This window comes from Rhineura floridana, chromosome 7, assembly GCF_030035675.1.
Source record: "Rhineura floridana isolate rRhiFlo1 chromosome 7, rRhiFlo1.hap2, whole genome shotgun sequence".
Taxonomy (NCBI): Eukaryota; Metazoa; Chordata; class Lepidosauria; order Squamata; family Rhineuridae; genus Rhineura; species Rhineura floridana.
Window position 1 is genome coordinate 49,264,730 of NC_084486.1, and position 14,084 is coordinate 49,278,813.

The window sequence follows — 14,084 nt, forward strand, 5'->3', positions numbered from 1 at the left end:
TATCTAAGAGCCCATATGAATTGCAGTATAATTCAATGTATGTTTACTCAGAAGCAAGGCCCACAGTGTGGCTTACTCCCTAGGAAATGTGTTTAGGATTACAGCCATAGTACAATAAAGTAGATCTTTTTCCAAAAGATGGTCTTGGTATATGGGGTAGCATTGAGATAAGAGTTATATCTGGTGTTCCCAAACTTTTTTCCCCCATGGACCACTTGAAAGTCTCTGATGGTCTTGGCAGACCATTTAATGATTTTCATGCCTCTTCTAGTAATTGCAGTGCACTGCGCTAGATGATCTATGATTTTAATTGTATTTATATTCTTTTTTATATTTCTTGTATTTTATTGTATTTCAATTTGCATTCCTTAGAATTCATAAATAAAATACAATTTAAGGAGTAACAGAAACAGTAAAAATACAGTTACAAATCAATATGACTACTTAATGTGGACATGCCGTGGACCACCTGAATGAAGCTCATGGATCACTGGTGGTTCACAGACCACAGTTTGGGAACCCCTGAGCTATATGATACTACAACTTGTCCAGTGAGTTGTACACATACATTGAGGCTGCAGACCTGTGCACACCTTTCTGGGACTAAGCTCCATTGAGCACAGTGGAACTTAACCTATGAATAAAATAGGATTGTTCTGACATCATTGTGAGAGGGACCAGTTGTTTCACATGATTTATAGAACATGCTGGTTTTTCTTTAAAAAGAGATCCATAGGTCTGATCAGACTATAGAAATAATTTGCCTTTGAAGCTTTACTGTGTCCCAGAATTTTTTATCTTGCTTGAGTATGCTGAATATTGTTGTACTTTTGTATTTTACTTACGATAGAAGAATTCTTCAATAAGAAATGTTTTATGAATAATTTAATTATCTGATACTGATTATTTCATATTTCTGTAACTGCTGTGTCTATATCCATAATAGATATTAGACCACACTGTACACAAATTCCATCTAGTCTTAATCTGGTTTGTCCCTATTGATATCCTGGTATTAAGTAGTATTGATGAAACATGACTCGAGTCTTTGAGTTGTCTTTTCCTTTATAAGTCTGTGTAGCCTACTCTACCTCATTGGGATATTGCAAATATGTATCAAGGTAGCTAAGCATTAAACTTTGTTCAATATTTTTGTGCTTAATGCGGAAAATGCCCATGATTTGGTAGCAAAACCAAACCCATAACTGCGATATTTCCTGATTCTGTGAAACTAACAGCCGTGTTCAATGAGGTTTCACCCTGATGACTGTCAAGTTAAGTGTTAGATGGTGTTATTCATACTTTCTTTTAGGAGCTTGGATTTATCAGCAGTGTGGTGATTTTTAACTCATTTTATATTTAAAATGATTTTTCTGTTTCATACTTGTACTTAAACATTAGTTCCTGTACCAAACTCAGAATGAAATGCAGTAAAAACTTTTGAGTAATGACGTAAGCAGAGGTTTTAATATAGATTTACGTGTCTGTGTATCTCTGTCTGTCTGCCTCAGTATGGAGTTATTTAATCTATTTTTTTCCTTTAGCTGTGTGTTTGTATTACTGCACTGTCTTGATAGTCTCATAAAAGGAAGAAGAATTTTTTTTATTGTGTCCTTAAGATCCATTATGGAGGATCTAACAGAACTGGGAAGTAATTGCCACAGATACTTTACTTTCAACGTTTTCTTCCAGCCCATTTGCTTACGTGGATCCCTTGCATTGTAACATGGCCTATTTGTACCTTGAGCTACTCAAAGACTCCCTCAACGAGTATGCATATGCAGCAGAACTAGCTGGCTTGAACTATGATCTCCAAAATACCATCTATGGGATGTATGTAAGTACCCAAATCAAGGAGAATCTTAAAAGCCTTAATCTTACTTCCACTAATCAGGAAAACATCAGCAGTTGATTTGTTGGAAGCAATTTTTCAACGGCTTTTCCAATTAAGAATATATTTTTTGTTCCCTTTTCAACCTTAATTTCTAACTATACTTTCTCCTAATTTGAATTTTCCTAAGTCTTCACCTTCTCCATTCACATTCAGCAATTTTTGCACTTCATCTTACATAATTCAGCAGATTAGCTGCAGCATTTTTTACTTTAAAAATAAATATACAGTCCTAATTAGAGTTGAAATTCTGCTCCATTCTGCCAGATATTAAATCAAGGCTTCCTAATGAGGAAACAAATTCCTTATTATGTTTACAATGTTTAATTCCCGAGAATATTGGTTATGAGGCTGCATATACATACTCTTCAGTCATGTTTCTTCATCCATTACCATGTCGCTGCTTGAAGTATCAAAGCATCCTTTTGTTTTCTTTTTTCTTTTTGTTAGTCGCTACCTTTATGCTGATCCTCTTCATTGCAACATGACATACCTCTTAATCAGGTTATTGAAGGATGATTTAAAAGAGTATACATATGCAGCACGCCTCTCAGGTTTGGTCTATGCCATTGCATCAGGAATGAATGCAATACTTGTAAGTAAGATGGGGGAAATCAAACAGAAAGTAGATGGCTTGAAAGTTGAGTGCTGCTTGGAAAAACGTTGGCTTCTTCATTTACTAAGAAAAATGGCTACTGGTTGTGTCTTCCCTTGCATCTCTCTCATAAGGGGTTTTTATAAAACTCATGTAGTATTATAACCATTTATTGAATGGGTTGACTGTAATTGGCATGTTATTTGTGAATGTCAACTGTGCTGATACACTTCTTACTCATTTGTGTAGTTACCTTGAAAGAGTAACTATGCTCTAAAATAAACACTGAGTTTTATAGGCTACCAGTCATTTAGATCCTGATATATACTAAAAAAAAACCACCACTACCAGAAGACCAGAGGCATCATGAGGACTAGTACATTTATTGGGGCATGAGGTTTTGTAGGCTAGAATCTATTTTGTCAGACAAATAATTTATTAATACTACTAATTGCATTATTGGCTATGTGAAGATTGCATGTCAGGACCAAGATGACTGCTTGGACTTTCTCAGTTACATATAAGATGTCTAAGACTTTAGTAATCTTTTCATATAGTATATATCTTCATCTGATAAAACATATTGCTTCTAAAAAAAACATGCTGCTTAATATAGTGTAGGATGACCTGGAGTTTTCTACACTAAAATCGGCTGGGGTGAGGATGGGGTTGGCACAATTTTAAATATAAAATACTGCCAGCATTTTAGTTGTTGATTGCTTACATTTGTATATTGCCATTCTTCCATCATGGAGCTCAAGTTGGTGTATGTAGAATTTTCAGGCAGCCTGCTATTGATGCACTGACCAGACCCAGAGCTACTTAGCTTCAACATAGTTCCCAATTCGTATATCTTTAGGCTACAACTTGAGATCTAGTCAACATAAAGTTTAATTTCTTTGCTCATCTAGCATGATCATTTTCATGTTTGTATCAACAATTAAATACTTATCTTAGAAACCTATCCTATTAGTAATTGAGAGATAACTAAAGCTTATACCATTTTGTTCACTTATTTTTCTTCACAGGATGTCATGGAATGCACGACATTTTGTAAAACTGCCATAGATAAATACAGTGAATAATGATAATAACCTGGTTTTCCCCAGGTAGCATGCTATCACGTGGGTTATAGCGCCATCTAGCATCCGAAGGCAAGAATGTACTGAAGTCAAGACCTGTGGCAACTGTGCCCCTCCCACTCCAGTTCATTCTTGCCTTCATCCAAGGCTGTTCATATCTCCCTAGCGTAAGGCTTTAGTGTAGGAGTTAGTGTTCAGTGTGTGTGTTTGTGTGAAGTGTGTGTGTGAGAGACAGAGAGTGTGTCAGGACTGGGGATTTGGCTGGCCCCCAGCCTCTGCTGGGGTTTTCTTTTTCTTTTTTCCAGCCTTTTGGTTTTCCCCTCCCTCCCTCTCTCTTATAGTTTTGTGGGGTGGTTGTTTGCAGGGATTTTTTTCTCTCCCCCCGCCTTCCCTGGTCCTTCTTACCTTTGGGACAGTAGGGTCTGCTGCCCTACCCGGCTTGCCGTTGCTGCTTAACAGCAGCAGCGACACCCCCCCTCCTTCAGGTGCTTGAAGCGTCAAGTTGAGGGTGCCTTGCCTCGGCAGCTACCAACTTGCAGTCCGCTTCACATGGCGCTGCTCCAGCTCCCCCCTTTGCTCGGCTGTAGCTCCCTCTGCCCCCCTGGTCGCTGCCACGGCTCGCTACTGTGGCCGCTCAGAGCTCCCAGTGCCGGTTTCCTGGGCTCGCTTCTCAGGCATGCCTGGAGTGGTCCACTTTTACGCAGTGGTGCCTCTGACCTCGCCGCCTTGTACGATCAGCGGCTCCTTTTTTCTTCACTCCTGGCGGCAGTTTGTAGAGGAGGCTCACTTTAGCCATCTCTCCTGGGCGGCTTTCTTTCTCTGGGGTTTGCGGTTGCGGCCCCTTCTCCTTTGCCCCTGGTGGCTCTGTTAGCGGGGATGCTTATTTTGACTGCCCCCCCGATGGCTTGGTTGCTCTTGGGCGGCCACGAGCTAGGCGTCTGCCATTTTGTTTTTTTAATTTTTCCCTCCCCTTTTCTCGCCCTCCATTTTGGTTTGTCTCACTTTCTTTGGACTCTCCCTCTTTTCTTTAGCCTTTTCATGCTTCCTCGTCTGTTTTAGGCTGAGGAGTAGGCAGTTTAGCTTTCCTAACTCTATTAATATCTATCTATCTATCTATCTATCTATCTATCTATCTATCTATCTATCTATCTATCTATCTATCTATCTATCTATCTATCTATCTATCTATCTATCTATCTATCTATCTATCTATCTATCTATCTATCTATCTATCTATCTATCTATCTATCTATCTATCTATCTATCTATCTATCTATCTATCTATCTATCTATCTATCTATCTATCTATCTATCTATCTATCTATCTAATAAAATATATAAAAGTCAACACTAAAGGGGCACAGAAGCGACTGGAACTAGTGTGCAGGAACAGTACCGCACCCCCTCCCACTGTGGGTGTGTACCGAGATTTGTTTCCTTGTATAGTGCACAGGAGCAGTACCACACACCCCTCCCTCTGTCAGCATGTACAATTTTTTCCCCTGGTATAGTGTGCAGGAACAGTACCGCACCCCCTCCCTCTGTGGGCATGTACTGAGATTTATCCTCTTGTGTAGTGCACAGGAGCAGTGCCTCACCTTCCCCTCTGTGTGCGTGTATCTCAGCTCTTTCTTTGTCATACTGCGTCACGACTACTTGACTCTGCACTCCTCTAGCCCCAGGATGTGCACTGTTGGCCCCTACCCACACCGCATCCCTCACCCTAGTGCATGTGTTGGTGATGGTTACTGCACCTCTTGCCTTTGTGTGTGTGTGTATATATATATATAATGGCAGATCAGCAACCTGAGGCAGACCTAGCTACAGGAGCAAACCAGCAGTGCAAGACTCCGTTGCGCCACAAAGCACAAGCACTCCAAACTCCACTCCAAGGGTGTTGCTAAAACCAAACACCTCTCTACCCATAGTGCTGCCAAGCGAGCACGATACGTGTCTGTCCCAGCTTCAGAGGATTCTGGCCAGGAGGCGATATCAGCACTTTTTCACTCACCTACTGGGTCATTGGGACGAGTTTGAAGGGTTTCCTAGTCAACCAACTCTGGACTGTCCATCTCATTCAATGACAACAACGTCTCGCCAGTCTGATACACCTCTGGCACCTCTGCTTCAACCAGTACAGCCACATCTGCCTCAACAGGGACAGCCTCTGCCCTTGGATCCTCAGGCAGCTGGGCTTGATCCTTTCCCGGGGTTACAGCTGACTCCTGAATTTCTTTCCCAGTTGAAGAACATAATGGGGTTCTTCTCTCAAGTACAGTCACTTTCACAGGCTAATCCATTGGCTTAGCAAGGTGTACAGTGGCACTCCATCACGATGGAGCATCAAGTCTGCAATGATGATGTTCCACCTCCTTCTCCAAACCCCTTTGATGTCGCCAGAGGCAGAATTGGAGGTGAGGCATCTGAATTGGAGGACCTTTCATCCTTTCTCCAGGCTGAAGACAATGACTGGAGTGGGGACTCAGAACTGGAGGAGGACTTGTCGTATTGCCTTTTTGATTCGGCTGACTACCCCCCTCTCTGCCGTAGAGTTTTGGACACTCTAGGTCTCCAATTTTTGCCACCCCAATCCAATGCCCCTCTTGTGAAGGGGGCCATGGTCCTCAAATCTCCCAGATCAACAGATCACTTCCTTCCTGTGCCGGACCGCATCAACAAGCTGGCCAAGCAGGAATGGGCTCGGCCTCTGCGCCCACATTGCTTCTCAGCCCTGGCCAAAAGACTTTACACTTTGGCTCCTGAGTTCATGAATCACCTGACTGTCCCAGGGGTAGATCAGCCAATCTCTAATTTGGTCTCCAGGTCTCTCCTCCCGAAAGAAGGAGATTCCCAGCTTAAGGATCCATCAGAACGGCGGCTAGACTTTTCCCTGCGTAAGAACTACAACACTACCACCTACTCCATTCAGGCCTCTGCTGCAGCCTCCATTTTCTCAAGAGCTTCTATGATGTGGCTGGATGAGCTCTTGGACGATCCTACTCCGGATCCAGTACTCAGAAGGGGCCTGGTCAAGTTACACAAAGCGGCTGCTTTTGTAGCTGACGCCACTTTGGATGCAACTCATCAAGGAGCAAGGGCACTGCCTGTGGAAATAGTGGCTCGGCGAACTCTCTGGCTCTGACACTGGTACGTGGATACCACAGCCAGGGTCAACTTGTCTACAGTCCCATACTCAGGGTTGTTGCTGTTCAGTGGCGAAGCCCTTAAAGTGGTCTTGATAGATCCTAAAGACAACTGAAAGCCTGCTTTGGCCACAGCCAAGAAGGATGACCGCAGGCTGTTTAGAAGGTTTGCTCCATACCGCTCTTTCCAGCCCTTTTGAGGAGTGCAGCCTGGGGGCCGGGGCCGCAATTCTCAATTTACCGACTTCGCACCTCCAGGGGAACCTGGCACAAACAGCGATTCCAGGGCAAAGTTCAGTACCAGGGATGACGGGGCCCTTTGTCTTCATCATATGGAAGGGGAGCGCGTCAGTGTAGGCAATTCTGACGCCATACCTATTGGAGGCAGGCTGTTCCAGTATGCAAGACTCTGGCTTCGTCTAACACAGGTCTCTTGGGTCAGAGAGATATCCTCTCATGGTTACAACATAGATTTGTTTATTTATTTATTTATTAAATTTATTAGTCGCCCATCAGGCTGGCTGTCCAGCCATTCTGGTCAACGTACAAAATAAAAGCATACAAATACATTAAAAATCTCAACAATAATAATAAAACCTAACCCATACCAAAAGCCTGCCTGAAGAGCCAGGTCTTCAAGGCCCGGCGGAAGCTCATCATAGAGGGGGCATGGCGGAGATCATTTGGGAGAGAATTCCACAAAGTGGGGGCCACAGTTGAAAAAGCCCTCTCCCTAGTTCTCACCAGTCTAGCTGTTTTAACTGGTGGGATAGAGAGAAGGCCTTTTGAGGCTGATCTTGTTGAGCGGCATCCCTTCAGATAGACTGGGCTGAAACAGTATAGGGTTTTAAAGGTCAGAACCAACACCTTGAATTGTGCCCGGAAAACAACCGGTAACCAGTGCAACTCCTTCAGCACTGGAGTGATGTGATCTCGCCGGCGGCTGCCTTTAATCAGGCGAGCCGCCTCATTCTGTACCAGTTGCAGCTTCCGGGCCGTTTTCAAGGGTAACCCCACATAGAGTTTTGGTTGACCCCACTGGACAGATTCCTTCCCTCTCCTGTTCCCAAAACTCAGGAACGGCGGAGGGTCATGCAGGAAGCAGTAGGACATCTGTTTGACAGAGCGGCAATAGAACCAGTACCACCAGCAGAGAGATCAGGGGGTGTTTACTCTGTCCTGTTTGCGGTCCCCAAGTGAGATCTATCATAGAGGGGCGGTATTAGACCTCAAGTTCGTCAACCGCTTTGTGAAGTATCGATGGTTCAAAATGAAGTCTCTCGCATTGATTACAGAAGTCCTGCAGCAGGGGGACGTTTTTGGCCTCCATCGACCTAAAGGAGGCATGCCTCCATGTCCCAATCTGCCCTGCCCACAGACAGTTCCTGAGGTTCGCTTTTGGCCAGCATCATTTTCAATACCAGGCCATGCCATTTGGACTCGCTTTGGCCCCAAGAGTATTCACCAAAGTGATGGTCACCCTGGTGGCTCACTTCTGTCTCCAGGGGGTCCATATTTACCCCTACTTCGATGACCTACTGCTTCAGGTGGACTCTAGGGGCCAGGCCCACGACCAGGTTCATTGTACCCTCGAGGTTCTGAGGACCCACGGTTTGCTAGTCAACATCGACAAGAGTCCACTAGAGCCAACTCAGTGACTACAGTATCTGGGAGCAATACTGAACACTGCAGGGCATGGTCTTCCTGTCACCAGACCGCATTGCAACCATCAGAGATACGGCACTGTTCCTGATGCATTGTTTGAAGGCGGATGTGATGTTTCTGGCAAAAGCTCTAGGGACGTTCATGTCCACCAGTTACATATTTCTGTGGGCTCGGCATCATACTTGACCAGTGGGCCTTATTATCCTTTTAGGCGGACATTGCCAACTCCAACCGTCATGAAATTTGCCTGGATCCCTCGCTGCGGGCTTCCTTCCGATGGTGGGTAACAATTCAAAACCTCAGCAGGGGAACTACATTCCGAGAACCGGACAGAACTGTAATTACTACGGATGGCAGCCTAACTGGCTGGGCCCCCCACTGCAACTCCCACTTTGTCCAGGATGTGCGGTCCAGATCGGAGCAGCGTCAGAGCATCAACTGGCTGGAACTACAAGCTGTCCATCTGGCTCTCCGACACTTTCAACTAATCTTCCAGTTGGAACATGTACTGATCCGGACAGACAACACTGCTTAAAATCACATTTGAACAGGCAAGGGGGAACCAGGTCACAAATTCTCCAGGTGGAAGCAACCCGGATCTTTGACCGGGCCAAAAGTCATCTGATGTCGATCAGGGCAGAACATCTCATCGGGGTTCTGAATGTGACAGCCGACTGGCTCAGCAGACAGCAGATGATTAGGGGAGAGTGGAAACTTCACCCAGCAATGTTTGATCTTCTCCAGCGCTGGTTCGGCAACTTCTCAGTGGACCTCTTTACTTCGAGTCACAATTGCCAGCTGCCTCGTTACTTCTTGAGGTATCTGGAAACAACCGCGGAGTCGGTAGATGCACTGTTAACACCGTGGCCAGACGGTCTTCTGTACGCCTTTTCTCCGATACCTCTATTGGGCAGGAAACAGAGAAAATTGCGACATGAAAAGGCTCAACTGGTCCTGCTAGCCTTGTACTGGCTTTGCCGACCGTGGTTCTCGGACCTGCTCTCACTATCAGTAACAGATCCTTGGAGGTTGCCAATCAGGCCAGATCTTCTTTCACAGGGACCAATCTGGCACTCTGATCCTGACTGGCTGAGTCTGTCGGCTTGGCATTTGAACGGAGGCAGTTGATTAGCACAGGTCTATCTCAGGGGGTTGTTGATACAATTCTGGCATCTAGAAGGCCATCGACGAATCACATCTACCAGAGTACTTGCTCACCTTTTCCAAGTGGTGTACGTTACAAGGCTGCCAACCCTCTCAAGCCAATGTACAACAAGTTTTGCAGTTCCTATATAGTGGCCTGAAAATGGGACTAAAAGCTAACACCTTGTGTCATCACACCTCCACTATCTCCTCAATCCTGTCCATCTCCTCTTCTGCCATTCCCATGGGTTCACACTCGCTCATCAGATATTTTTTGAAGGGAGCTGCCCTGCTTTCTCCGGCGGTGTGCCACCATTTCCCTTCCTGGAGTCTACCAAATGTCCTGCAAGCCCTGCAGCATCCTCCCTTTGAACCTCTTGGGTCGGTGCCTTTGCGACTGCTATCCTTCAAGGTCCTGTTTCTGGTGGCAATCACCTTGTTGAGAAGAATTTCAGAGCTGGGAGCATTGTCATCGGCCCGCCATCTCTGCATCTTCCATAAGGACTCAGTGGTGTTGCACCCAGGTCCTTCCTTTTGTCCCAAGGTCAGCTCAGCTTTCCACTGTAACCAGGACATTGTTCTTCCTTCCTTCTTTCTGAAGCCCGTCCATCCTCTGGGGAAGGCCTGGCACTCGCTAGATGTCCGGAGGGCCCTCAAGATCTACCTGTCTCGAACCCAGGATATAAGATTAATGGAGTCATTATTTGTATCTTTTCACCCTAGGACTCCTGGGAAAAAGGTCTCTAAATCCTCTTTGTTTTGTTGGTTGCGCGCCTGCATTGCACTGACGTATGAGTCACTTAAGCTCCCAGTGCCTAGTAAAATAATGGCGCATTCCACCAGGTCAGCTGCCACTACGGCCACTTTCGCAACCAACACACCTCTTGCAGATATCTGCAGAGTGGCGGTATGGTCTACTCCAGACTCCTTTGTCTGTCGTGTTCTGCGACAGGTCTTTTCTCATGAGTAAACAGTGGGTGGTCCCTCTCTGTTGGGGCTGCTTTGGTACATCCCACGTGACGGCACGCTACCTGGGGAAAACTTCAGTACATTCTTGCCTTTGGATGCTAAATGGTGCTATAACCCATGTGATGGCATGATACCTGGGAAAACCACCAATGGTCCGTTTGCCACAGTTTGTTAAACCACAGTGCCTCATTGCTGCCATGTGTGCTCCCGGACAAATTGTCTTTCCCCTCCCCCCCCATGCTGCTCAAACAACCATGGTATGGTTTCAAACCTGAACTGTGGTTTGTTTGTTTCAAACAAAGCATAAATGGTAAGCCAGAAATAAGGTTTGTTCTTGGTTCATTTCTGGGTTACCACTCATGGTTTGCACAGTCCCAATTTGGATGTCATAACAAGACATATTATGGCTTGTTTGAGCCATACAGCGGGGGTGAGTGCATTTCATCATTTAATTATGGTCTGAGAGAAGCCTTCCCCAACCTGGTGACCTCAAGATGTTTTTAGACTACATCAGCCTCAGCCTGCATAGCAGTTGTGATTCAAAACATCTTGAGGGCATTAGGCTGAAGAAGGCTGATTTAAGACCAACTGTGGCGTATCTTAATGTGTGAACCAATCAATGTAAAGCTAGCTTAGTGTAATATTAAACGGTATACATTTTTTAACAATGTGCTTATGTGTATGGTATTCAACCAAGTTATGCAGTGATTTTATGAACCTTGTCATCTTGATGTATTAAATATTTGTGGTATCCTGCTTTTCTTAATCAGAATATTATCAACGCTTGTGCTTTACTAACTATGGAACAAGAGTCTTTCCTTCTATGTTTTCTCTAGATTTGAAGTCTTAGAATACTTTTATTCTTCCTTTGGAAGAAGAATTTAGTGTTTTCCCCTCAATCTACTACTCCCTCCCAATTGTCATTCTGCTTTTCCTATTTTAAGCCTGGAAAATAGCAGTGCAGTTCTACTTTCTATTGCCTACCATTTGGATTGTTACTCTGTGGTGTGGAACAGTATCTGTTTTCTGCTGTCATTTTGCTTCCATAATGCTTACATTAGCAAATGTTAAGCCCTGAGAAAAAGTAAAGTGCTAGTAATATCATATGTAGACTTTCACACATCAAGGAGAAAACATTAGGATTTCTGTTGAAAGAATGTTTCCCAATGTTAAGAAGTTGCTCTTCACTGCTCTGATGGACTATCTGGAATGATAAAAATGAAATATTTCAAACACATAACAGCTTATGTATCCTCTCCCTACAGCTTTCTGTAAAAGGCTACAGTGACAAGCAGCATATCCTGCTCAAGAAGATTGTTGAGAAAATGGCCACCTTTGAGATTGATGAAAAAAGATTTGAAATTATCAAGGAGGCGGTAAGCCATCTAGAACTTGACTTTAATCCTTATAAATAGAATGTGAAGCATCCCATGCCATCAAGCAAGGGAGGACACCATGCATGCTATATTTCATGTGCCCAAACTTTCAAACTCATTATGAGCAATGTGTGGGGAATATATCCCTGTGGAATGTACAGGGCTGCAGATGGCAATGAACAGTGCCGGACTATACACTTACCTGGGAGTAAGCTCTATTTGAAAATAATGAGATTTCTAAGTAGACATTCATAGGATTAAGTGAATTAAGTTTTGAACTCCTCACTTTTCAAGTATTTACACTGAAGTAGATGGTGGCTACTTGTATTTTTGGAAATGAAATGGCTTAGAAGAAGATTGCTGGTATGAGAATAATCTGTGAGAAGATCAATTTCATTTTTTGTATTTGTTTTAAAAATGGTTGGTGAAGGCTTTTTCACCTGTGGGCTCTGACTTTCAGGAATTCTCTTCCTCTAACAAGTGCAGATACATTGTTCCCTATTTCTTAATGACGGTTCAGAGATTAGGAACCGACTGCAGGATCACATGCTCCCTCCCCTCCCCCTGCCAGCTGCTTATTGATCACGGGCAAATTCTTGATGCTTTATCAGTGTCAGTATTAGACACATCTGTGTATTTTATCAGAACCAGTGTTAATTGATGAATGCTCACTAGAGTTCCCTTTTACCCAGGATTTGCTAACCAGCTTCAAACTCATGTTTCAAATCTGTTAAGAAGGAATCATGCTTCCCAACTTGAAGATATTTTGTTTCTTTTATTTGATTACATTTTGAATATAGAACTAAAGAATCTGAGGCATGTTCACTGCAAAACTTCATTTTTAACTATTCTGTTTTTTTTAATCTTGATAGTACATGCGATCGCTTCACAACTTTCGAGCTGAACAGCCACACCAGCATGCCATGTATTATCTCCGACTATTAATGACAGAAGTTGCCTGGACCAAAGTTGAATTAAAAGAAGCTTTAGATGGTAAGCTTTTACCAATTTTAAGTTGGATTTTGGCTATATAAGGTAGCATTTGAACTTGTTCTAATTTTATAAGAATAGTCAAATGCTTCTTGTCTTAACTAGACTTAGAGCAAAATACTTTAATTTCATCTCTACCTTCTATAGTGTTTTCCTTAGTGTTTCTATTCTGTGGAGGGCTTGGAGGTTTTTGATACTTCTGATTGACTTGGTGGTGGCTGGAAGACCTCCTAAATATTTTATTCTGGTAAGTGTTTAGCCTTTAAATTTAGAATTTAGGTCATCCTTAGTTATAACCAAAGCCGCACCTATTCCAGAGGGAATATCAAAACAATGAAGCTTTGGAGTTTCAAAAAAGGTTATTTGAAGAAGTTTGGTGAAGTCATCAAAATAAGATTCTCATTTAAAATCTAAAATGCTATATCTAGAGAGAGTTTAAAATTAACCACCAGCAAAAGCTAACCTCTCCAAGAAGATCTTATGCTTCTAAAAGGATGCTCAGATGTGGAGTTTGCAACACCTGTAGCAGAAGAACAGTTTTGTTGCAGCCAGATTCCAAGGATTTGATCCTCTTAATGGGGATTCATTTTATTCAAGGAATCTGCCCTTAAAGAGTGGCTTTTAGGTGCTGGGATGTTGAGTTTAGATTTCGTCTAAACTCTGGAGAGCATAAAAACTCTTTTAAGAAGTTATTCTGTATTCCTATGAAACAAGTGTTTGTGCACTATGATCCATGGGGATAATTTACCTCTTCTTTTTTATAATAGCAGTTTTGTATACTTAAAATGCTACTCCTCAGTTCTCTGTTGGACAGATTTAGGAGAGGGGTAGCCAACATGGTGCCCTTCAAAAGTTTTGGACTCCAACTCCTATCAGCCCCAGCCAGTGTAGCCAATGTTCAGGGATGATGGGAGTTGTAGTGCAAAACGTCTGGGAGGCACCACGATGGCTACCCCTGCCCTAAGACAATAGATGAGATTTGCAGATATTTTTCAGAAGTCCAGCATGCTGAATGCTATTCTGCCACTTTAAGTCCTGTTTCCCTATTACCTCTTGAAGGGCCAGAAACACAGCTGTTTTAGCCCAGCTGCTCTTTCGCACTCCAGGGAAAATAGGAGCATTGGAGAAAGGATGAGGTGCGGCGGCTCATCTGCTCACCTGAAGTAGTTGATACTTCTCCAAGCTGGCAAGCTGAATCTCTGAGTCTTAAATTTAGTGTGTGAGCTCTTT

At 43.5% G+C, this 14,084-nt stretch overlaps 1 protein-coding gene across 6 annotated transcripts in view; it reads left to right on the forward strand.

Annotated features, from left to right (window-relative positions):
• The window catches only part of IDE (insulin degrading enzyme), a 121,101-nt gene that overhangs the window by 84,411 nt on the left and 22,606 nt on the right, over positions 1–14,084 (forward strand). For 5 of the 6 annotated variants that reach the window (XM_061635544.1, XM_061635542.1, XM_061635539.1 and 2 more), the window contains exons 15-17: positions 1,693–1,837; positions 11,754–11,864; positions 12,737–12,857. In XM_061635544.1, coding sequence (XP_061491528.1) covers positions 1,693–1,837; positions 11,754–11,864; positions 12,737–12,857 — 377 coding nt within the window. Of the gene's footprint in view, positions 1–1,692; positions 1,838–2,341; positions 2,487–11,753; positions 11,865–12,736; positions 12,858–14,084 lie in introns of all 6 variants that reach the window. The other variant, XM_061635540.1, reaches the window with a different exon arrangement.